At 40.0% G+C, this 24829-nt stretch overlaps 3 protein-coding genes across 6 annotated transcripts; 2 read left to right on the top strand and 1 right to left on the bottom strand.

Annotated features, from left to right (window-relative positions):
• Positions 1–105: 105 nt before the first annotated feature.
• LOC110894730 (cytochrome P450 CYP72A219) lies at positions 106–11402 on the bottom strand. Its single transcript, XM_022141962.2, has 5 exons — positions 11037–11402; positions 1915–2135; positions 1579–1823; positions 1037–1421; positions 106–937 (listed from the first exon to the last, which is right to left on the bottom strand). The coding sequence occupies exons 1-5, from the start codon at positions 11311–11313 to the stop codon at positions 512–514; spliced, it is 1554 nt and encodes a 517-aa protein (XP_021997654.1). The 5' UTR covers positions 11314–11402; the 3' UTR covers positions 106–511.
• LOC110894731 lies at positions 8184–24788 on the top strand. Of its 4 annotated transcripts, none has more exons than XR_004874778.1 (3): positions 8184–8358; positions 24128–24236; positions 24511–24788. XR_004874778.1 is itself a non-coding variant. In XM_035980917.1 (2 exons), the coding sequence occupies exons 1-2, from the start codon at positions 16044–16046 to the stop codon at positions 16998–17000; spliced, it is 861 nt and encodes a 286-aa protein (XP_035836810.1). In that variant the 5' UTR covers positions 16030–16043; the 3' UTR covers positions 17001–17472. The 4 variants fall into 4 exon arrangements, 1 of the variants encoding a protein (XP_035836810.1); XR_002566637.2 differs by lacking the exons at positions 24128–24236; positions 24511–24788 and adding exons at positions 12177–12240; positions 12329–12483; XR_004874779.1 differs by lacking the exons at positions 24128–24236; positions 24511–24788 and adding an exon at positions 16680–16815.
• On the top strand, positions 14627–16059 carry LOC118484865. Its single transcript, XM_035980916.1, has 2 exons — positions 14627–15450; positions 15522–16059. The coding sequence occupies exons 1-2, from the start codon at positions 14655–14657 to the stop codon at positions 16028–16030; spliced, it is 1305 nt and encodes a 434-aa protein (XP_035836809.1). The 5' UTR covers positions 14627–14654; the 3' UTR covers positions 16031–16059.
• Positions 24789–24829: the final 41 nt, after the last annotated feature.

The raw sequence follows: 24829 nt of genomic DNA, 5'->3' as shown, positions 1-24829 counted from the left end.
CACACTCACGTACAGAAGTATATATATTTGTATACTTGCTGCAACTCTAAAGAAATATATATGTATGTGAACAATGGAATTGAAAGTGATGTTTCACAAAGTAAATAAAGTTGAACAAAACCTCTGCACTTCTCACTAAACAAGAACTTGACTTTTATAGCCATACAATGACCTGCCAGATGCGAATAAAAAACAAAATATAAAAGATGCTTTCCTAAAGAGTTGTAAACCCATTACTTATTCTACCTAAATGTGGAGAATACCTAACGGTCACTTCTTCACACTTAGTCAAACCATTTTACCAACACTAACTTATTAAAAACTAAAATAATAAATGGCTATGTCTTCAAATATCCAGCCATGCATAAATGTGACACTTGAAGGTTAGCTTATTCCATGCAAATAAACCAACTACTAACGAAGTGTGGCCCGCAACCCATGAACAAACCCGAGTAAAGTCAACAGCATAAACCAAGCAAAATACAAATATATGCATTTGTAAATATCATTTTTATAGTTTACGTAAGATCAAATGAGCCCCAAACTGAGGTTGAAGAGTGACGACACTGTGTGGGGCATGTGAATAGGATGGTGAGATATCAAAGCGGAAATGCTGCAAAATCATTGTGAGTGCCATTTTTGATTCCAACATAGCAAAATTTAGTCCAATACATATACGAGGACCACCACCAAAAGGAAAGTATGATGCTTGACCCTTGGTAACCTTTGACACTCCATCGTAAAATCTTTCAGGCTTGAATTCCTTGACATCGTCACCCCATATATCACGGTCATGGTGTACAAGCATATTATGCAACCGTATCATAGATCCAGGAGGTAATGTTATGTCGCCTACTTTTGTTTCTTGATGTATCATGCGTGGTATTGATACCACTGGAGGGTAAAGTCTAAGAACCTCGTTAAAAATCATATTAACCTGTAAAACATAACAAGTAAAATATTCTTAATAAAAAAATTGAAATATCCTAAGATGGTAATTAATGCTACACAATGAATCACAATATATAAGACTTACGATTTTTAAACGATTCAACCCATCGATATCAGGTTTTTTCTCCCCAAAGGCTAGTGAAATTTCATCTCTAGCCTTGTCTTGCCAATCTGTGTTTTGAGCCAACAACACCATTGTCCAAACAAGCAAATTTCCGGTGGTCTCTTGTCCTGCAAAGTAGAAAAGCTTACACTCTTCGATGATTTCGTCAATACTTAATCCTGAATTGTTGTTCCCATGCAGTTTAATTGCCTTAAAATTGGAATCCAGTAGGATGCCCAACAAGTCTTCATTATTACTTTCTCCTTCTTTGATTGCAATGACTCGTTTGTCGATGATACTCCTTATTAAAGCCTTCACTTCATGGGCATTTTCCTTCATCTTCTTATTTCTTTTTGTTGGTAAAAATCTGAAAAATTGTGTTTAATTCCAAAATAACACTCATATCAAAATATTAAGAACACAAAATCAAATTAACAATTTATCATCTTTTGAACAAAAGAACATAAAGTAATATCATTAAGAAGTGAAAATATATTGTAACAAAGTTATGTTATGATACTCACATTGATCCAGGAATATAAACTGATTGCAGAACCTGTGTAACCAACTCTGCTTGTTCTTGTTGTAATTCAAATATTCTTTTGCCTTCCTCAAAACTACTACCAAATGCAGTACGTGAAATTACATCACTGGAGAATGTTTGAAGGTAAGGCCAAATATCAAATTCGCACGAGTTTTCCCTCCTTAACATATCTTCCCATTTGTTAATCATCTCAGTGCAACACGTATAAAATGCAGGCACCATATGCTATAAACAAAACTTATTATTATCTAGTGATTAATCTAAACTTTGTTGTTGTAATTGAAAGATATATGACAATAACTCAATAAGAACAAACCTTGAGCTTCTCAACATGAAAAGCAGGATTGATTATCTTTCTGTGTTTGCTCCATCGATCACATTCAGCATCTGCTAGACCTTCTGCTATCAACTTTATTAAAGGGTTTCCTCCTCTTGGCTTTTGAAACTGATAGTTATTTGCCAGGATCTCTTTTATCATAGCCGGTTCAGTTATATGCACTACAGGTCTAGGTCCCAACCAAGTGAAGCAGGTTTTGCCTATACATTAAGCAAATAATATATATCTGTCATTTGAACAAATTTCAAAATTATTCAATTAGATTTTTAGCAAATACTTTGAGTTTATTTTCTTATTCGGATGCAAGATATATTTGTAATGAGTGTTGAAATGCATGAATTAAATGCTTTAGCTTCAGGTTTAGCGGGCGAGCTACGTCTAAAGCACCACACACATGAACTAGTATTTACATATAGTTGTCTTTAAAAATTATTTTTTTCCTTAACATCTTCCATTTTCAGTTTTTGCTTCTTTAACAATTTTCAAAAGAATTATAAACCGATTATTATCTAAAAGGTAGGATCAAATAAAAAGTTAATTTTGTATAAGTAGGATAAGAATGGATTGTAACCTTTATTTTTTAAGTCAATGGCTAACATGAAAATGTAGGAAATAAAAGGGGTGTAAGGGTAATTTTGTAATAATCTATTTGTTTACTTTCTCTCTTCACATACAAGATTAATGCATATTTCTCTCCATTTTTTAAACGTTCATAACTTTTTTATTTTTTTTTTTAAATTGCACCGTAAAATCGAGTATTCTTTTATCTTTAATTCGAGTACTCTGTTGCTATATAAAATATGACAGCTAAAAAACACAAAACATTGTGTTGTATTTCTACCTTGTATAACATTTTTGTGCTGAATTATTTGTGTTGAATATTTGTAATACATTTTTTGTGTTAGATTTTTTGAGCTAGATTTTTATACTGGATTTTTTTACTAGATTTTTTGTGTTATATTTTTTGGTACTAGATTATTTGTGCTAGATTTTTATGTGTTGTATTTTTTTTAGAAAATAAAATGGTGAAAGTTTGTGTCTTGGACCAAATTGTCCTTTCATCCCATTTATAAGGAGTATCACATGTCATCTCCACAATCATTCTTAGATTACTTAGGCAAAACCCAATTTTTAGTGGATCCTTCCCCATTATCTAAATAGTGTTATATTAACCATCAAAATATACTTTTATTTTATGGGAAAATTATGGTATACGTGGCTCCTTAGCGGACCTAAGTAGTTCCAATCGATCCCTAAGAAATTATGACACTGACCAGGGGCGAACCATAGTGTTAGGAGCCGTAGCACGGACTACGGCTCAACCCCGTATTCGTAGTTTTTTTTCGGTTTTATACAAATGATACCCCTAAAAATTACGAGGATACCCCTAACAAAAAAATAGGATACTTGATATTACTAAAATCCTTTTTTTTATAAACCCAAATATTCTACAACTCGAAAACTCATAGAATAATTAAGCATGCATGATAAAATAAGCACAAATTAACAATAATAGAATTGAAAGGATGCCCTAAATATAATTGATAAATTTAGCCCAAGACCCAAAACCATATTATAATTGAATAAGTGATCTTGTTCGTCTTATGGTGGAAATCAGAACACATAGTTCTTATCCTTTAGTTAATCGGGTAGTGAAGCTAGATTTAGTTTTACCGGTTGCACCGCAACCATTGAAAGATGTTTTTCTAAATTGAAGTTTGTCAAGACGGAACTACGCAATCGAATAGGTCCGCAATATTTGAACAATTTTATGGTTTACGCGGTCAAAAGAAACTTTTGATAAAGTAAAAATGATGACAATGAATGGAACGATTTCAATCTATGAAAAAAATAAGATGACAAATCTATAAGGTATTTGTTTTACTTTATTTATTATCTTCTTTTCATTATTGTATGATTGCAATGTAAAAAAAAAATTAGGGATACCCCTAAATTAATGGGCTAGCTCCGCCACTGACACTGGCGTCAATAAAATCTTGGCACTAGCCTTAAGGAGATCGAACGAGAGACAAGTCAAAGGTATCAACCACAATTTTGAGCAGGATCAAGGACATCAAATGGTAGGGAGGAGAGGGACTTGTTTGTCAGGGTTAGGGTTTCTACGAGAACACTTTAGGGTTGGGATAGATTTAACATAGTCGTACCTATAGGGGATGAGGATTAAAGTTCCATGATTTTCCATACATTTGTTGCCACATATAATGGGGAATATAGGGAAATTGGGGACGTGTACGCATCACTGGTTGAAAGGAAGGGACGAGGGGCTGTGTTTTCCATTAGCTTTGACTGTATTTTATTATATGATTATTACTCTGTTAGAAATGTGTGTATTACAATAAAACGTTAAATAGTTATCTATAAGTGGAAAAAATAAAGAAAATATTTTATAAAGAAATAGTAAATAAATGAAATATTTAGCTAAATATTAATAAAGAAAATAATAAATATTTGACAAAACAAGCGAAAAGAAGTTCCAATTACTTACTTATTTTAGAGTATAGGTGGACTTACAGAAAAATAAGCGCAAAAAATTTCAAGTGATTACAGGAATCTTGGGCTCAAATAATTGTGACACGTAGCACTACTAGTTACTTGCTTATCAGGTATAGGGGTGGGATCAAATACAAACCATATTTCGCATACAAATTGTAAGAACCATTTTAAAAGTGTTATGTGGCATCCAACCAATTACAGAGAAATAATAAAATAATATCCTAAATAATATCAATTATATTGAATTCCCTATAAATATACTAACAAGCAATTAATTCTTTATTTGAATCTTCATTTTGTTTTCAATGTATTTTGTTTTCAATGTACTGATATCATTCAAATATGTGCTAAAATCAATTATCTTGATTAATTTTTATGTGCTAATATAATTCAAAAGAGCTACTTTTATATATGTATTGTTTTGGTATTTGCTAATTTAACTTTTTAAGTGCTAGGATCTGTTCTTACGGTTTGTAGGATAAATATTGTGTGTACCGGAACCAACCCCATCAAGTATAACTTAGAGTTAAGAATCGCCTACGTCCCGCCCTCTCTAGACCCTACCGGTATCTTTGCTATTTGTGAGATTTCTAGGTACAGTTATTGTTTTTCTAGGTTAGTAGTAAATATGAGTTAAAATTTATATTATTTGGATTACAATATAACAATCTCTCTATATATTTTAATTTTTCATTACATTTAAATTTAGGGTGATGTTCAACCAATTTGCTTTTTTATTTTAAGGGGTTATTGGATTTTAATAATCCAAAGTTTCATCGGTTGGCCGATAATAATCTCAACTTCAAAATTTCCCTCCAACAATCCCAACTTATAAGATTTGGCCCCCATCGATCCTTTTCTAATTGGGTTAATTTTTGATGACGTGGACGCTGATGTGGATGCCGATATATAAAAAAAATTGAGCTCCTTGATTATGTGGATGATGATGTGGATATTGATATGAATTTTTTTCATATATACACACTCACCATCTTCACCACCACCACTCCACCTCCTCACTAGCACCATAACCACCACCACAACCACCTACCGCACAACCACCGTTTTCAAGTCCCTCCGACCACCACCTACCACCGTTGCACCAACTAACAACTTCCGTCTCCACCGTAAACCTCCACCATTAAAACCCCCAACCTTCAACCATATTAACCGTAAACTTCCACCCTCAAAACCTGCAAATTTTATCAAACACGACATGCTCGTAGGTAGCCATGGAAAACTCCATTCGTCGGAAAATGCCATTCGTCATTCCGATGAATCTTCGTCAATCGATGGGCATATTCGATGACGAATCAATGTGGTGTTGCATCGACGGGCACAGTTCAGATAATGTTTGACCTGCAACCGTGCATTCGATCGACAATTTGACTTGCAACTCATTCAAAATTTTAAATGATGGATCTAAACACTCTTATTGAATCAATACAATTGAGTTAAAAGACATGAACTTTATCACATAATATATTAATGGATGCTGAGAATTTGATTGAGCGGGTTAAAAGATTAGTGGGGTGTTGGAAAGGATTCATGGGTATGGTGGAGATAGCGATGGTAGGTGGTGGTGGTGGTAGTGGTGGAGATGGCAGTGGTGGTGGCTGGAGATGACTGCGGTGTTGGTGGGGATGGCAGTGGTTGTGGGTGGTGGAGATGATCGTGGTGGTGGCTGAGGATGGTGGTGGTGGTGGTGGTGAGGTGGAGGTGAGGTGGTGATAAGAGTGCTAAATCATTGTCCACATCAGCAAACACTAAAGTTGTGTGCCACATCTGCGTCCATGTCTGTGTCCACGTCAGCAAAAACTAACTGCGTTATAACCCATTTAGAAAAGGATCGGTGGTTGCCAAAATCCTTACAAGTTGGGATTGTTATAGGGAAATTTTGAAGTTGGGATTATTATCAGCCAACTGGTGAAACTTTGGATTATTATAATCCAATAACCCTATTTTAAACTACTTTTATTTAACTCTTAACCATCTTATCAGCTAGAGACAACACACACAACTGATTTGCTTTCTTATTTTAAACTACTTTTATTTAACGCTTAATCATCACACACATGCACGTGCATGCATGCGTGTGTTATCTCTAGCTGATAAGATGGTTAAAAGTTAAATAAGAGTAGTTTAAAATAACATGCACACACATATTTTGGACTTAGGCATGATATATATTTTTGATAATTTTGGTAAGAAAAGCACCTAACATAACATATTAAGACACAATGCAATAAATTCTAGACTTAAAACTTAAAACATCGTGTCAAGAACGTTAAGTAGTGTGTTTTAGTTGTCTTTTAAATTTCATGCATGTAATACATTACATTGTGTTTTAAATTGTTATGTTTGGTGTTTTTTTTACCAAAACAACCCAAAACATCATGGATAAGTCCAAAATAAGATGCCTACATGTCATTTCCTACGTTTTCTCACACTTCTTACGAAAAAAGATTCTTTTTACAAGAACCCCACCCTACATATATATATATATATATATATATATATATATATATATATATAGAGAGAGAGAGAGAGAGAAAGCGCTAAAATAAGTCTTAATATAAATCGAAATAAGAATAAAAATCATAAAAAATATTAAATCTTTCAATATTTAAATATATGATTGCGAGTTTTTTTTAAAGGTTTGTTTTAAATTGGATTCTAAATAGCTCTAAAAACGTTTTCATTTTGTAGATGATTGAACAATCAATTAAAAAACAAATTTTGAGTTAAAAATTTTGTAGATAACAACTGAAACGATTAACTAATCTAGTTGTTTAAAATAGCATAATTTGTTAACATGTAAAAACAATCTAATAATATAATAATCATCCATAATACAAATATACTTTTTAAAAATGAAAAGTATCGTTAGAAATTTTAACCATCCATAATTAATTTTATATCATATTCATTAGTTAATGAGGTTATGGGGTGTGGGGTCATGGATTGGAACATTATTTTCACATAGGACCATTAATTAAATGATACACCATCCCTCTTATTGATTGATGGTGGTTCCCATGGATTAAACCACGATTACCACGACCCTCCCATTTGATAATTTTAAGACAAAAATAAATTGAAAAAATAAAAGGGATAATGGTTTTGATCATGATCACACCCTTAGAGTAGTTGTTTTGAATGGTGAATTAAAGATAAATGATATGGTGCCTTTATGAAGGGTCATGATGGTCATGAGAGACCCTATAGCCTCATATAATAACTATCATAATAAGATCTATGTTAAATATCTACGTATATATTCTCTGAATATTAATATAAATAAAATTAGCACTTAACAGAAGAGAGGAACATCCATGAAAAAAAAATTAAATGCACTACATACTGACACGTATTTTCATTACAACTTTAAGAGGTAAGGGGGTGCATCGGCCATCGGCCCCTGGTAATGTTTAGTGTCATTTTTTTTTATTTTTCGTTCGAAAATTTTAAAATTATATAGGTCTGCTCTCACCAATTATTTTGATTAAAAATTCCTTGCCCCTACCATGTCTATTGTCCAATAAATTTATACGTATTTTCGTATTGATTGAGTTACAAAAAACTTGAAAACGAGACTATTAGTAAGTTTTATAATTGTTTTTAAACTTGAAGTGAGTTTAAATAAAGTTTGAAACTAGTTTATATATAAATGAAATTTGAGGGTTCATTTTTGTCTTAATTGAAAGATGTTTAAATAAAAAAAGAACAATACATGTGGATAGCAGTGCCCTATCTGTGTTGTTCGACTTTAACAAAAGGGAAAAAAAAGTGTTGTGTTGGTGGTTCTTGATGCCTTTAAATCTTCAATCCTTTATCCTTTGTCAAATTCGACAGAAACAAGGAAGAAATCGAGCTGGATAGAGGAGTTTAATCACGAATTTAAACAAGGTAATCATTTATTTTAGTTTCTCATACACTATTGTTTGGTTCTTGAAAGGTAAGTTGTGAACTAGGGTTAATATTAAATCGAAATTTTGAGCATTTCTAGTGTTTTAGACCTTAACTGTATCATTTAATATGAGATTAACCTATGCATTGCATCTATTGTGATTATTGTTCAATAATTCCAAAATTAGGGTTTATAATGGTGGAACTGGGGATTTGGGGAAGATGATCACTTAACGAAGAAGTATGGTGAAATTGTAGTTTAACCCATTCCTATGGATTGTTTTTTGTTAGGTATATCATGGGGAAGGTCAAAACTATTTATCTCGAGTTATTATTGTTTGACCCGACCCTAATCAAATAGTATATAATCCGAAACATAGGGATAGGAAAAAAAATTTAGGTCTTATGACTTTCTTGCCACCGTAAAAACTTTTAGTCAACCTCAATCACTGTTTTCAATATTTTCATTTGTTATATCGATATAGCTATAGATTATTTATGTTTTTATTGGTTATTAAAATTATTGTTATTATTACTTGTGGGTTGGATAACAGGCTCGCAAAAATTTTTGGGTGTCTTTTTTTTTTTGTTACCCGATATGATCTAAACTGATTGTTTTTTATTTCCAATTATTTAGCCATTAACAATCAACACTAAAAAATTCCCAACCTCACAAAATAAAATTCGATCCATGGCTAACATGGCACATAGGGCTATATAATTAAAATTCGATCCATCGCTTTCGATCCATGGCTAATGTGACAAATAGGACTATATAATTAAAATTCGATCCATCGCTTTCGATCCATCGCTAACTTAAGAGCATTCTCATCCAATACATCAAATTATACATACATTCCACTAAAAAACAACTCCTATATCAATATATTTTCACTAAAAACAAATATTTTTTCTCTCTCCTTTTCAATTAAATAATATTATCATTACATTTTTCTCTCTACGTCACTCATAACCACTTTCAATATATATTAAAAAAATTATACTGAGTGAACAGTGTCCCCCCAAATATACAGATAAACAGTAACATTTTCTCTCTCCTCCACTCACAACCATTTTTTATACCCTTTATAATATAAAAACTACCCCTCACATATTTTGATGGTTTGAATGAAAATTCTCAAAACACATAGGGAGGTACTAGATACATCTTTTTTCTTTTGATGAGCCCACAACTTTTTCTCTCACCATCTCTCAATTGTCACATCTCTTCTCACAACCACCAGATACAATTAGGGCTGTAAACGAACCAAACGAACACGAACAAGGCTATGTTCGTGTTCGTTCGTTAAGGAAATTTGGATGTTCGTGAACTGTTCGCGAACATATGACGAACAGAAGTTTGTGTTCGTGTTCGTTCGTTAAGGAAATTTGGTTGTTCGCGAACAGTTCGTGAACACTAACCATGAACGCAAACGAACACAAATGAACTTTAATTTTGAAAATTTAAAAGGCACCTTTAGTCTTAAACATTGTACACAAAGAAAGTAGTTAAATATAACCATTTAAAGATTAAAGGGATGGATGATATTGGGTTCAATCGATTGGAGATAGGCTGAATGAAGGAGCGTGATATCAAAGAGGGAGAGGGCCAGAGAGAGGGAAATACATATGGGGGAAAGTAAAAAATTAATAAAACATTAAAAACTTTTAGAAAAATAAACATAAAAAACCGAACACGAACGGACATAAACGAACGAACATAAACGAACATATTACCGAACGTTCACGAACGCAGAACATAAACGAACATATTACCGAACGTTCACAAACGCAGTCGAACGAACGAGACCTTTGTCCGTGTTCGTTCGTTAAGCTTATCGAACGGAATTTTTTGTTCATGTTCGTTCGTTAAGTTTATCGAACGAACATAAACGAACTTCCCGCCGAACGGTTCACGAACTGTTCGCTGAACGTTCGGTTCGTTTACAGCCCTAGATACAATTATTTGCAGCCATTGTCAGCCTCGTTATGATGGGGAGTGATATTTTTCTAAGTCATGATTTTATTCCATGTATTTACAGTAGGATATGTTAAATTTTCTTCTATATTCTTTAAGTGTTAATTTTTTAAAATGGAGAATTCCTTTAATCCTATCGTCTATATGAGTTGAACCTAACCTAGATGTTCTTAATAAATTTGTCTTTATCAATAGGCCAACGACCCTGTTGAGGTGCAAACTAAGACACACACAATTATTGATTTTCTTTCCTCATCAGAAAACTGAAAATAAAGGAGCTAAATAAGACTATACGTATATTAAAAAGTATACGTATATATGTGAGGACTAAAGACTAATGGGAAACATTAAGGGGGTGTTTGGCCTAGCTTTTTTAACAAAGCTTATAGCTTTTTTTAGCTTTTTTTACAAAATAAACTTAATTTGATGTTTGGTTTAGCTTTTTAAGCTTATGCTTATTAGTTTATATAAGCTAATTTGAATAAGCTTATTTGATGATGGTTTTTTAGCTTATTTGAAGAATCCTTCTTTGTGTAAGGGCAAATGATATAAATAAGCTATAAGCTAATCCAAACACATTAAAAAGAGCTTATCAAATGATAGAAAATAAGCTATAAGCTACTTTAGAATATAAGCATAAGCCAAAAAATAAAAACTAGGACAAACACCCCCTAAGTGAAAAAGGAGCCAGAACGTGTACCATAAGCCGTGACCGATTTGTATTCTAAGGGAGTGACTCGGGAAACTATATCGTGGTTTAGGCTTATCGGTTTCGATTTGGCCTCTTTTACCATCTTCACCAGCTCTTTCATGTCTCCAAACAAGAACTTATATGAGCTTCCCTTGAGGCCTTGCTTTCTTAAGAACTTCTCCGTCCTCTTTGGTTTGAACCACACCCAATCCAAAAATCTCAATGCACACCACACCAGTGTCATCACTAGTAGTCCCAGACCGCACCATACTGTACTGACTTCCATCTTAGGGGATAACTGAGGGAACCTTGTGATAACAATTGAGGAGAGGAAAAATGATATTTAATGATGGATGATGTTTGCTTTACTCTCCCTAAACTATTGAGTAATTTTTTTATGCACCCTATAATGTAATAGTATTTCATAAAGGCCCCCATATTTACAGTAGTATTCCGATGAGAAAGATGCAATATGATATTTCATCATGTTATATTAGAGTAAATTACAATTTGTGTCTTTTATGTATCACACAAATTCTGAAATATGACCTTTAAAAAAACAATTACGGATTATGTCCAAAAACACCATGTTATGTAACATTATATGTACTTTTAACCTAACTGAGTTAATTATCTTAGTTAGCTTAATCAAGACAAGGACAATATTGTCCTTTCACATACCATAAGGATACAAAGTGTAATAGTCAATTGTTAACATTAAGGACACACACATCTATAATACTATATTAAGAGAAGTGGGTTTTCTACCCTTATGTAATTTTACATTGTGTACACATTTTGAAACAACATGTACAAGAGAGTCAAGCTATTTTAGAGGGGGTAAAGTTGCACATTTTCTAAAGTTTTAAGACACTTTAGGGGTATTCTAGTAATTTTGACACATTTATAACCTATAATTATTATTAATTCAATTAAAGTTAGTAGGGAATATAAGCGAATTTCAATTGAATTAAATGAATTTTAATTGAATTAAATGAATTTTAATGTTAGTAGAAAACTGAAAAAATAATTGATGATAACCGATGAAAAGTTGAGCCACAGGTCTTTATTCTTGCTTGTTTGTTTGTTTATGCTCATCTCCAAAACTTAATATTTATTTAGTCATGATCATTTTTTTTCTATCTATAGGACCATAGAAGCTCTCTATCATCCTAAAGTTCCAGTTTTGGGACCTAAGCTCAATCGTGTTCATGTGAGCTGCCTAATCCATACTTGCTGGATTTGTTTGTATTAATCCAAAACAATTATATACTAATTGTATCAATTATATATTATTGTAGCGGAACAGAGTAAGTGGTCAATCTTTGGGGTCGAGCCTGTGGGATCGACATGCACGGATAGCGAAATATTTTCACCTCCGACCACTTCCATCTGAAGCTGAATTAATGCCCACATTGCGTAAAATGATGCACGAAAAACTCAAGTCCAGAATGAAGGCAAGACAACTTTTACTGCGACATTGTTGAAACAGTGATTATCACAAGGATAATCAGTGGGGTTGTTTCGTCTAATGGGTTCAACCTCTTCTTCTACTCGTATTGATGGCTCGAAATCTGCAAAACAGTAAACACCGTTAGTCTCGTTAAGAGGGGGGAAGGGGGTTTTCCCTCTTAACCAGGCTCCGGCGTGAGAATAAGTACTGTTCTGGGAGGAAATAAACAGTGTGTGTATAGAGTGAGTAAGGAGAGTAAAAGATCCTGAACCTGAATGATGATGGGTCCTATTTATAGCCGGAGGATGAAGAAGGAGGAAGCAGCTGTGCCAGCTGTGGGTGCGCGCCAGCTGTCCGACCAAGGGGAATATCCTCTTGGTCTGTTCTGTCACGGCGGGTGTAGTGGTACACGTGGCCTTCTTGCATTCGCCTGTGCTGGGTACCTCGTACTGGTTACGTCAGCCCTGCTCCCTGGATTGTCGCAGGCCTATGTGGCCTTCTGTTAATGGTGACACGTGTTGTCCTTTATGTCGGATAGAGCATCTTTGATGCCAGCTGTGAATCGCCCAGAAGTCTTCTGGAAGCTTCTAGAGTATCTTGGTGACATGGATGCCTTGTGTGCACAAAAGTGGTGTGGTCCCTGCCATGTAGGCAGGGAATTGGGACCATACCTCTTCAAGTCCCCCTAGTCCAGTGTGCCTTCTAGTTGAGTTGATCGTCTAGGAGGGATTCTGGACTTATGAGAGTTGTGATTTCTATGTATCGCGTAGAATTTGGTGCATATAAGGTGAGCCAAATGGATGCATGCCGCATGGGTTTTGGTCCTTTGAAAAAGGGAGCCAAATGGACGCATGCCGCATGGGTTTTGGCCCTTTGAAAAAAGTGAGCCAAATGGACGCATGCTGCATGGGTTTTGGCCCTTTGAAAAAGGTGAGCCAAATGGACGCATGCCGCATGGGTTTTGGCCCTTTGAAAAAGTGAGCCAAATGGACGCATGCCGCATGGGTTTTGGCCCTTTGATGTTTCCTTCTGATGGAAGTTTGGTGGTTATGGGGAAGTGTTTGGTGTGACCGTCTGACATCCCTGTCTTATCGGAGGTGAGCAGTTGCTTTTTCAGTGACTTTCTGTCACGTCAGCCGGCCTTGTCGCCCATGCTTCCCGAAAAACGAGCCGACGTCTTCTCTCTCTTCTGACGTGTCGGTCATCTAACGGGTGCTTTTTCTGTTGCCTGCCGTTCCACTGCCCATCGCATTAAATGCGATGGGTATAAATAGGGGACGGTTATCCCTTCCTTCCTTCATTCTCGAATTCTAAGTGTGATTTTTCTCTGTCATCTTCTCTTATTCTCCCATCCTTCATAGTTCGAATCATCTACTTCTTAATATTTATCATGTCTGAGAAGAATCCTACCCAGAAGAAAAGGAAGCATAGAGGTAAAGCTCCTCCTGGTCCAGACCAGGCTGTTATTAACTGGAAGGAGGAGGAATTTCAGAATCTTGTGAGGGGGATGAACTTCCGTCCTGAATGGAGGGCTCAGTATCCTCCTCCTGGGTCTACTGCTTTGGATGCTCCTCCGGGCTATATCACGTTATATGCTGCTTATTTTCGGGAAGGTAGTTTTAGGTTGCCTATTACGAAGTTTACTGCCGCCGTGTTGAGGGGTTACGGGCTCCATATTTCCCAAGTGAATGCGATTGGGCTTCCTCGTGTTACCCATTTGGAATTCGTCTGTAGGTCTTACCGTGTTGAGCCTACTTTCGAGATGTTTAACGTTTTCTACAGCGTTTCATACACCGGTGGTTTTTACTCTTTTCAAGCGAGGACGGGAGTTGCTCCGGTGTGCTCTGTGTTGTTAAAGGGCATTCATGATTGGAAACAGAAGTTCTTTTACATCCGCCGTGGTGTGATTCCAACAGATATGTTATATAGGCATGTGAGTCAAGGGATTCCTAAGGTGGATGTTCTTCAAAACTTTGCTGCTCAAGACTGGTATAGGAAGATAACCGCGAAGGCGACTGCTATTTCTCAACTGGATGAGATGGCCTTAGTTGGTGCAGGGATGAGTTTGTTGTGGGTGCCCAAACATCCGCTGGGTCAACCTGTGTACAGCCATAGGGGCAAATGTATGGTTCTTTCATAGCTTACCACTTGGTTATTTTCCTTTATTGTTTATTATGTTTCCTTATTTTTGTTGCCGATTTGCAGTTGGTTATAGTTTGCTGAATGTCTTGGACCCTAAATCAGCGGGTGCCATGGTTGAAGCTATCCAGGCTGATGGGAACCCGACATGGTTAGACCAGATACGGGGTCGTTTTTTGCATCCCACCGATGATAGTTTGAGCAGATATGCGAATGAAGTCCTAGGTGAAGATGTTTGGGATGACTCTGTCGACTCGGGTCGAGAGGGAGTCATTGTGCTTTCTAGTGGGAGTTTTGACCAGAACGTTGAAGGTCTAACCTCTCATTGCGCGCGTGCAGGTACCGCGCATGGTGGTGTTGCTGAGCCCGTGCATGAGGTTGTTGGTGATGAGGATGATGCAGAGGCATCTGTTGACCCCTCTGCCCAGTTGGAGACGAGGAAGAAGGCGCGAACTGATAGATCTGGAAGGAGAGAGGAGAAACCTGAGGGCGAAGCTGCTGGTTCTTCTCGTAAGCGACCCTCTACTCTTCCTTATCTAGATTATGTGGTAGTGTCTGATACGTTGTCTGACCTAGGGCTTGGTGAGGTGCGTCAAGGGTCGGATCCTGACGATAAGGCCACTCTGACTGAGCATATGAAGAAAAAAGCTCTTGATGATCACAAGCGTCAACTTGATGAGCAAGCTGCTGCTCTCCTTGCGGCCAAGAAGGCTAAACTTCGAAAGGAGGCCTCCCCAGCACCTTCGGAATCTGAAATTGACTTGGGTGTGTTTAGTGGGGGTCGTGGGAACCTTTTGGAGGAGATTTTTGCTGCGTCTGCCCCTCTCCCTGGTAATTTTACTTTCATTGTGCGTTTTTCGTATCTTTCCTTAGATTGTTCTATAATTGTGGTCTTGTGGCAGTGCTCAAGACTAGCAAGAAACCCCGGGCGGTGGATATTTCTCGGATTACTCCATCTACTTCTCCTCCATCGAGGACTGTTGGTCTGACCCCTCCTCGTGATGGTGTTGAGGTGAACGTGGGGGGCGGCGAGGGGTTTGTTGAAGGTATGTTTGAAGGAGGTGATGCTGCTGGAGGTGACGGTGGAGGTGATATTGCTGGAGGTGATGGTGGAGGTGATAAGGGTAAAGGTATTGAAGTGCAGGTGGAGTCTAGTGAGACTACCCCACAACAAACCATCTACACTAAGCGTCCTCCTGGTGGGGGTGGAGCCACTTCCGGCATCGTGCGAAGCCCGCACTTTGAGCATAATCCTGATGATTCTTGGGGTAACCCCGCTTGTGACGATTTGCCCCACGTCCCCCGCTGGAGCCTTACTCAGGGCTCCCGGATGGGTGACGTTAAGAATTGTCACGAGTTTTTTTTCTTTGTTGCTTCCGCCTGCGGAGAGGATGTTTCAGAAGAATCGTAACCGCTTTGCCCTTATGGACGATCATGTTAGTGCTGGGGTTCATTTCTTTGCCACCTCGCAAGAAATTCTTCGCGAGTGGCGGTCGATGGGGGAAGAGACTCTTGCGTTTGAGGAGGCGAAGAAGTCGTTTGCTGAAGAGAGGGAAAAGTTTAACGCTAAGAAGAAGGGTTTGCAGTGGAGGGTTGCTGAAGCCGAGCGGAAGCTTGAAGAGCAGAAACAGTTAAATGAGCAAAAACAGAAAGATTGGGAGTCTGCGTGTGCGCGTACGAATTTGGAGATGCAATCGCAGCGTGATGCCATCGTGCGGTTATCTGGTGATAAGACGGCCCTTGCTGAAGAGGCGCAGCAGGCGCGTGTTGCTGCTGAGAAAAAGGAGAAGGAGTATGTTGCTCGAGTTGACAAACTGGAACTTCTTGCTCAGGAGAAAGCTGCTGAGTGTGAGACTGCTCAGCGCCTACTTGCTGAGAAGGCGGCTGAATGTCAAGCTTCTGAGCTTCTTTCCGAGGAGGCCTCAGCTGATAGTAGGTGGTTGCTTTCCCGTGGCGTTCCTTTGGTAATGGTCTTTGTTTGCCTTGTAATCTTATTTCTTTTTGCTTTTGCCTTTGTATATTCGTTTCTGCTATCTTATTCGATCTTGTTTTTCATGCAGCTTGCTGATCGTATCTTGCATTCTTCTGAGCTTGCCCGCTATATGTTTGAGTTGGGTAGGGCAGGGTATAATAGTGGGCGCAAGTTTGGGTATGCTGAAGGCAGGTTTGCAGCTGTCAACAATGAGAAGGATTACCACTTTGAGTTATATAAAGAGGATTGTGACGGTGCTTATGCTGCTAAGCGCCAAGAATTTTCGATGCTTGATTTTGCTGTTGTTCGGGCCGCTGGGAAGTTGGCTCACAAAGTGGATGGAGTAGCCTTATTGAAGAAAGCTTTGGGAGAAGATGGAGATGCATCAGGAGGTGCTGGCCCTAGTTAGACCTGTTGTGCGGATTCCGGCCTGTGTGCCGTGTATAGCCTTGAATAGGCTTGTAATGACGGTTGCCTTAAGACAATTTAAACTTTGTTTACCTGTGGGTGTGTGTACTTTGGATTTTTGTAAACATTTTATTGCTTATTTCTCTGGTTATGCAGATTTTGTTGTCGTCACAATATGTGCATGTTTAATTACTTTGATCAGGTGTCACGAATGAATGATGGCGCTGACAGGTGATGTTGTGTTAGTACAACGTTTTTATTCTGTCGTTTAAGTATGTGCGCTTGGGTGTGACATACGAAGTGATCGAGTTGCAGGTTATTGTGTGAGCTCAGCTGTGATCAGCCTTGGGAGCGTTACAATGTTTGATCACCTTTCTATCGATTTTTTCGTGTTTATTGTGGGCACGAAGTTAAGTTTTGGCGTTTTGTAGGCTTTGGTTGTGTTTCTGACCCGGCTGTTCACTTGGTTGTGACGAGCCTTGGAGGTCTACAACGTTTCCTATGGTCGAGCCATTGATGTTTTCGTGTACGCCCAAAGTAATAAATGCAGTTGTGACAAGAAATTTGCATGAAATAAAGGTAGCCAAACACTTCTTGTATTAAGTAAATGTGTTGGCGACAAGCCTTTTACGGTTACATGGTTGTATTATATGTAGCACATCCGCAACTGTTGGGCGTTCCAGGTTCGTGGAACCTCTTTGTCGTTCATGGTACGTAGTTTGTATGCTCTATTGCCGAGTACTTCGTCAACGATGTATGGGCCTTCCCACTTGGGAGCCAGTTTCCCTGGTTTTTCTGCGTTGGATGCTTCGTTGTCTCTTAGAACATAATCTCCTGGATTGAAAGTGCAGATTCGGACTCTGGAATTGTAATACTTCTCGAGCTTTGATTTGTATTTGGCTTCATTGATTGCTGCCATCTCTCTCCATTCTTCTAAGAGATCCAGGTCGATCCTCCTTTCTTCTTCGTTGTTGATTAAGTTCATGGAGAGCATTCTCGGAGACGGTAGCCCGATTTCTGCTGGGATCACAACTTCGGACCTATAGACCAAGCTGAAGGGTGTTTCACCGTTGCTTGTTTTTGGCATTGTTCTATGGGCCCATAGTATGCTGGGTAGTTCATCGACCCACCCTCGTCGTTTTTCACCGAGCCTTGCCTTTATGCCATCGACGATGCTCTTGTTGACCGCTTCGACTTGACCGTTCCCTTGCGGATGTGCAACCGAAGAGAAGGTATGTTCGATGTTTAGTTCTTTGAACCATCGTTCGAGATCATCTGCTGCAAAGTTTGTTCCATTGTCGGTGATGATTCTGAGTGGTAGGCCGAACCGGCATATGATTTGTTCCCATATGAATCGTTTAACGACTGCCGATGTGGTTGATGCGAGTGCCTTTGCTTCTACCCACTTGGTGAAGTAGTCGACCGCGACTATTATGAACTTAACTGCCCCCGGAGCTTCTGGAAAAGGGCCTACCATGTCTATGCCCCATTGTTGAAAAGGCCATGCGTTCGTTACTGGCACCAGTTCGTTCTTGGGGCGCATGGTCTTTGGCGCGTGCCTCTGGCAGCCACTGCATTTTCTCAATTCTTTCACGGCATCAAGATGCATCCCGGGCCAGTAGTATCCGGCATTCATTACTTTTGCCACTACCATTCGCGGCCCGGCATGGATACCACAAATGCCTTGATGTACTTCCCGGATCAGATAATTCGCGTCGTCGGCGTCAACACATCTTAGCAGCGGGCCGAGATATGACTTCCGATACAGTATCCCGTCTGCCATCTGATAATGTTCTGATTTGTATTGGATCTTTCGCGCCTCAGCTTTGTTTTCTGGAAGTATCCCGGACTGTAAGTACATGATTATGGGTGTCATCCAGGACGTGGTTGCTGTTTGGATGACGCTTACTTCTCTGAGTGGAACAGATGGGTTGCTCAAAACTTCTATGCGCACATCCTTTGCTAGGTGCTGGAAACTTGTCAACGCAAGCTTGCTTAAAGCATCTGCCGGCTTGTTTTCGCTGCGGTTTATGTGATGCACCTTGTAGGAATAGAAGGTTTGTAGCAAGGTCTTCGCTTGGTTGAGATAGAGTGCCATTATGTCACCCTTGGCTTCATACTGGCCGTTGATTTGGCCTGCTACTAACATGGAGTCCACATGTGCTTCGATTTGTCGGACCCCCATTTTGATTGCCAAACGCAAGCCGGCCAGAAAGGCTTCGTACTCCGCTTCATTGTTTGTGCTTTTGAAGTCTAGGCGTATGGCGTATGTGAACTCGTGTTTGTCAGGGCTTACTAGCCTTAGCCCTGCGCCTGCCCCATCTTCGTTAGATGCACCATCTGTGTACAGTAGCCATGGCTCTTCTGTTTGTTTTTTCTCAGCTTTCTCCATCGCCTTACATTCTCTGTCTTTGTCGTCTGGGACTTCTGTCATAAAATCTGCCAAGACTTGGCCCTTGATCAATGGACGTGGTCTGAAAACCACATTGTGTCCCCTAGCTCTATTGCCCATTTGGCCAACCTTCCCGATATTTCTGGCCTTGCTAGGATATTTCCGATATTGTAGTTTGTTAGCACGTGGATGACGTGATTAGCGAAATATCTGCGCAGCCTTCTTGACGCGTGGATCAGTGCAAGGACAAGCTTCTCCATGATTGCGTATCTGGTTTCAGGGTCGGTCAAGGTTCGAGACACGTAATATACAGGCGTTTGGACACCTTGACGATCAACGAGCAGTACGGCCCCGACTGCCCTATCGGAAGCTGAGAGGTAAAGTACCAAAGGCTCTCCTTTGTTTGGTGCGGTTAGAGTTGGTAGCTTGATGAGACAGTCTTTCATCTCGCGGAATGCGCTTTCTGCTTCCGGAGTCCATTGGAACTGGCTTTTCTTCATGCAGTTGCGCAAGGTCTTGATGAATGGGAAGGATTTTGCAGCATGGTTAGCTAGAAAACGATTGAGTGCTGCTAATCGTCCTGCTAGCTTCTGCATGTCTTTGATGTTTGACGGTGAAGGCATTCTTTCTATGGCTTGGACCTTCTCTGGATTTACCTTGAAGCCGTCTTTTGTGACTATAAAGCCCAAGAACTTCCCTTCTTCCATTCCGAACGAGCACTTTGCTGGGTTCAGTTTGATACTTACGCTGCGCAGTGTGTTGAAGGTCTTTTGGATATTTGCCAGCGTCGCGCTCTCTTCCTTGCTCATGATTACCAGATCATCCATGTACACTTCTATGTACTTACCAATGGCGTCACTAAATGTTTCGTTCATCAGTCTTTGGTATGTTGCGCCTGCATTCTTTAAGCCGAACGACATTTTGGTGTAACAATACAGCCCCGTTGGTGTGCGGAATGCGGTTTTATCCTCGTCTTGAACGACCATTTGAACCTGGTGGTACCCCTTGTAGCAATCCAGAAAACATTTCCACTGAAATGTTGCCAAAGAATCTATTTTCTCGTCTATGTCTGGTAAAGCGTAGCAGTCACGGGGACATGCTTTGTTCAGATCCTTGTAGTCAACACACATTCTCCAACTACCATTCGGTTTCTTTACCATTACTGGGCTTGCTACCCATGTTTGGTACCGGACTTCCCTGATGATCCCTGCGTTTAGCAACTCCAACACTTGTTCTTTCATGGCATCGTGTTTGATGTCGCCAAGGTGTCGTTTGGCATGTACCACTGGTTTTGCATCTTCGGAGACGTTTAGACGGTGTTCTGCTATATGTCGTGGAACACCCACCATATCAGCCGGTGTCCAGGCGAACACGTCCATGTTTTCATGCAATAATTTCTTAAGCGTTGCGCGCGTTAAGTCAGACATGGCGGGTCCCAGGGTGACTGTCTGTTCTGGGTACGTGCTGTTCAATACCCATTTTTCTGCCTCTATGCGCGGTGCTGGCTTGCTTGCTTTGGCTGGTCTGATTTCGTCTGTTGCTAAAACTTCCTTACTGGCATATATCAGCGCAATGCCTGTTTCGGTGGGGAAACCAACAGCGGAATGTGGTGCGGAGCAGATCATACTGAAATCTCCTTGGGATTCTCTTCCCAGGAGGATGTCATGTCTTGAGTGTGCCGGCAATACCATGAATATAACTTCTTCAGTTCTTGAATTTCTCCCGTCTGAAAGCAACACCGGGAATGATATTTGTCCTAGGGGAAAGACGGCTTCGTTGCAGAAACCAGTTAGTGGATAATCGACTGGCTCTAGGCGCGCCTTGTCCTCTTGATCAAATTGATTGAAGCACTATTCATATATAATATCCGCGGTGCTCCCGGGATCAATGAAGATGTAATCTGTCTGGTAGTGGCCAACCACACCCGGAATGATTATTGATCGCTTTTCTCTTGGACCCCCTCTAACAACTGGAAAAATAACTTGCCTTTCGCGCCATGAATCATCTTGCGCGCGCTTGTTGTAGTTTTTCCTTGGTCTTCGTGGACCTCCCTGCACCATGTGGGTTTCTAGCTTTCTGAGCTTTTTGTTATCTGGTCCTTCATCTCTTCTTTGTATTTGGCGGTAGTCGCGCTTTCCGCCTTTGACCAAATGAGTGAGCTTTCTATCTCGCAGGGCTCTTTCAATTTCCTGCTTTAAGCTAAAGCAATCGTCGGTTAAGTGGCCCGTATCTTTGTGGAATTCGCAGAAGAGATTTGGATCCTGACCCCTCTTGTTGCGCATCTGTAGGGGTGGTTTGAACTGATGATTTTCTGTAGCTAGGACTTCAGAAGGTGTTTTGGTCAATGGAGTCCACTGCTTTTCTCTGTTTTCTCGCTTCACTTCCTTTCGATAGGCTATCTGGTTGATCGTATGGCGTGCATCGTCCCGTGGGGGGCTTCTTTCTCTGTGCCCAGAAGCCTTCCAGGGTTGATTTCTGCCCCTTCTGTTGTGTCGATCGTTATGGTTGTGCGCGCGCTGTCGGTGATCGTCACCAGTCAACTGCCTGTCTGTCTGCGCAATTGTTTTGGCTGCTTCTACGAAGGTTTCCCAGTCTTTGGGTCCTCCGTCTCGCCCTTTGATTCTTTTAACCAAGTCATCGCACTTGACCACTCTCATGACGTGTGCGCGCATCATCTTTTCTGGTATGTCACCGATCTCTAAGCATTCTTTGTTGTATCTTGTGATGAAATCCTCTACGCTCTCGTAGTCTCTTCTCCATATGTTTAAACAGTCACCAGGGTCTCTGGCTTGTCTTTTCTGCTGAGAGAAGTGTGCTAGGAACTTCTCTCTGAAATCGACCCATGATTTGATTTTGCCTGCCGGTAGGTTGTCGAACCAAATGCGCGCCGCGCCGACGAAAGTCTGAGCAAACAGATGGCACCATGTTGGTAAGTTCCATCCGCCTGTTGCCCCTGCGCCTTTAAACACCTGGAGGTGATCATCTGGGTCCGTCAACCCGTTGTATTTACCCACGTTGTGTGGTAATTTTGTTTTGTCGATGGCCGCGCATGCGATTTCTCGGATGAATTTTGAATTTTCTGCCATGTCCTCAGGACGATAGCTCAAAGTGTAGTCGTGCTCTGCTTTGGGGTTATACCCCGCGCGCTTGGTTGGTTTGTATGCTTCGTGCTCCGGAGGAAGTCTTCTAAACACTGTGGATTCCTCCTTGTAAGTTGGGTCGTCTTCCTCCTCTTCCCATTCCGTATTCATATTGCGCGCGCCCAAACGGGTTTGGATCGGCCTTCGTTGTAGATTGGAGTTTTGTACGAAGTTGCTCTCTGTTTCAGCATAAGTATCGCGCGTGTCGTGTACGCTAGGTCTTCTTACATTTTGCACTGGTCCTCTTTCTGGACGTAAGTTCCACGCATTTGTCTGCTGAGCCGTGTGTGTACTCAGAGACCTTGGTTGTGGAGTTACGAATGCTGATTGGTTAGCCTGTGCTTGGAGCAAGGCTTGTTGTGCGCTGAGCTGCGTATAAACGAGGTTTATGGACGCCATTTGTTCGGCATACCAGGAAGCCAGAGTTTTCCCTCGGGTAGCCCTAAAAGTGCAGAGTAGTTGAGTTGTGCTTGTTCCGATGGAGCAGAAGGGCCTGCTCCATGGCTTAGAGTCTGCATCGGCGGAGGCGTTTGGTGTAATATCCCCGTTGGAGTTTGGAAAGCAGCTCCGTTAGTAGTTTGCGTGATGACTCTTGCTGGTGTTTGGAAAGTGGGTCCAGTTGTGGTTTGGCTAACAGCCCTGGATGCACTTCCAAAGATGGATGGAAACTCGTTGTTCAGCTGACCCTCTTGGATGGTCTCGTTCCTTTGACCCCTTTGGACGTGTGCCGTGTCCGAAACGAGTTCAAAGGAAGAAACTTCTCCGTCGACTGGGTGTGAGTGATTTTGTTCTGCCATTTTTACGAGTGTTTTTTGGGAAAGAAAAGAGGTGAGAGTGGTTTTGCAAAAAAGCGGATGGCGCCAATGTTGAAACAGTGATTATCACAAGGATAATCAGTGGGGTTGTTTCGTCTAATGGGTTCAACCTCTTCTTCTACTCGTATTGATGGCTCGAAATCTGCAAAACAGTAAACACCGTTAGTCTCGTTAAGAGGGGGGAAGGGGGTTTTCCCTCTTAACCAGGCTCCGGCGTGAGAATAAGTACTGTTCTGGGAGGAAATAAACAGTGTGTGTATAGAGTGAGTAAGGAGAGTAAAAGATCCTGAACCTGAATGATGAAGGGTCCTATTTATAGCCGGAGGATGAAGAAGGAGGAAGCAGCTGTGCCAGCTGTGGGTGCGCGCCAGCTGTCCGACCAAGGGGAATATCCTCTTGGTCTGTTCTGTCACGGCGGGTGTAGTGGTACACGTGGCCTTCTTGCATTCGCCTGTGCTGGGTACCTCGTACTGGTCAAGTCAGCCTTGCTCCCTGGATTGTCGCAGGCCTATGTGGCCTTCTGTTAATGGTGACACGTGTTGTCCTTTATGTCGGATAGAGCATCTTTGATGCCAGCTGTGAATCGCCCAGAAGTCTTCTGGAAGCTTCTAGAGTATCTTGGTGACATGGATGCCTTGTGTGCACAAAAGTGGTGTGGTCCCTGCCATGTAGGCAGGGAATTGGGACCATACCTCTTCAGACATAATTCAGTACTTCATATATATGTATCTATATTTTTTAGGATCATTCCAAAGATATATTTGAGTTTGTGGTTTCGCAGGAAAGGGTTCTGCCAAAGAGCAAATTTGAAGGAGATGTTTACATCAATAAGCATACTGGAATACAAGCTGCAGCAGCAGATCTTATGAAGGCCAACGTTGCTTCCGAAGGTTCGTTTTTTTCCCTTCCTATCTAATTAGAGGGGGCAGTTTCCACCGTTTACTGGTGAATTGGTCATTTGGATTATCTTTTGTTTCTTAAGGGTCAAATTGTATTTTAGTATTTAAAAATGATAAATGTAGACCTAATTACTATGTTTAAGAGGCTAGGACTGGACATGCATAAATATGGATGTTTAAATATGGTCACTGTATGATGTTTCTAATTAAGATAAAACTAGATATATGTATTTCTGTCAAATTAAAAATAGGCTATTTGTTGTAGGTGTTTGCAAAAAACAAAGAGAGACAGAAGCCATATGGAGAATTGAAGCATTCCACAGTGTTCTTAAAGAGGTTAACCCTCTTTTTGTTTTGATTCATGGTTTTATAAGAATTTGCTTGATAAAGAACTTGGTGGAGGACTATCCGTAGTCATTTGTATAGTTTCATCACGGATTGCCTTAGTGGTAATCCCTTTCCCGGAATCATGTTCTACATTGGTAGTGTATAATTTGTTATAAATTTGTGGTATAAGGTATTGTATTATTTTGTTGATTCTTAGCCATGGTGATGACATGAGACACGACTTAGTTGCATAATGG

The sequence above is a fragment of the Helianthus annuus genome, chromosome 12 (assembly GCF_002127325.2).
Source record: "Helianthus annuus cultivar XRQ/B chromosome 12, HanXRQr2.0-SUNRISE, whole genome shotgun sequence".
NCBI classification, from domain to species: domain Eukaryota; kingdom Viridiplantae; phylum Streptophyta; class Magnoliopsida; order Asterales; family Asteraceae; genus Helianthus; species Helianthus annuus.
Note: the sequence above shows the minus strand (reverse complement) of the source record. Positions and strands in the feature narration are given on the sequence as shown.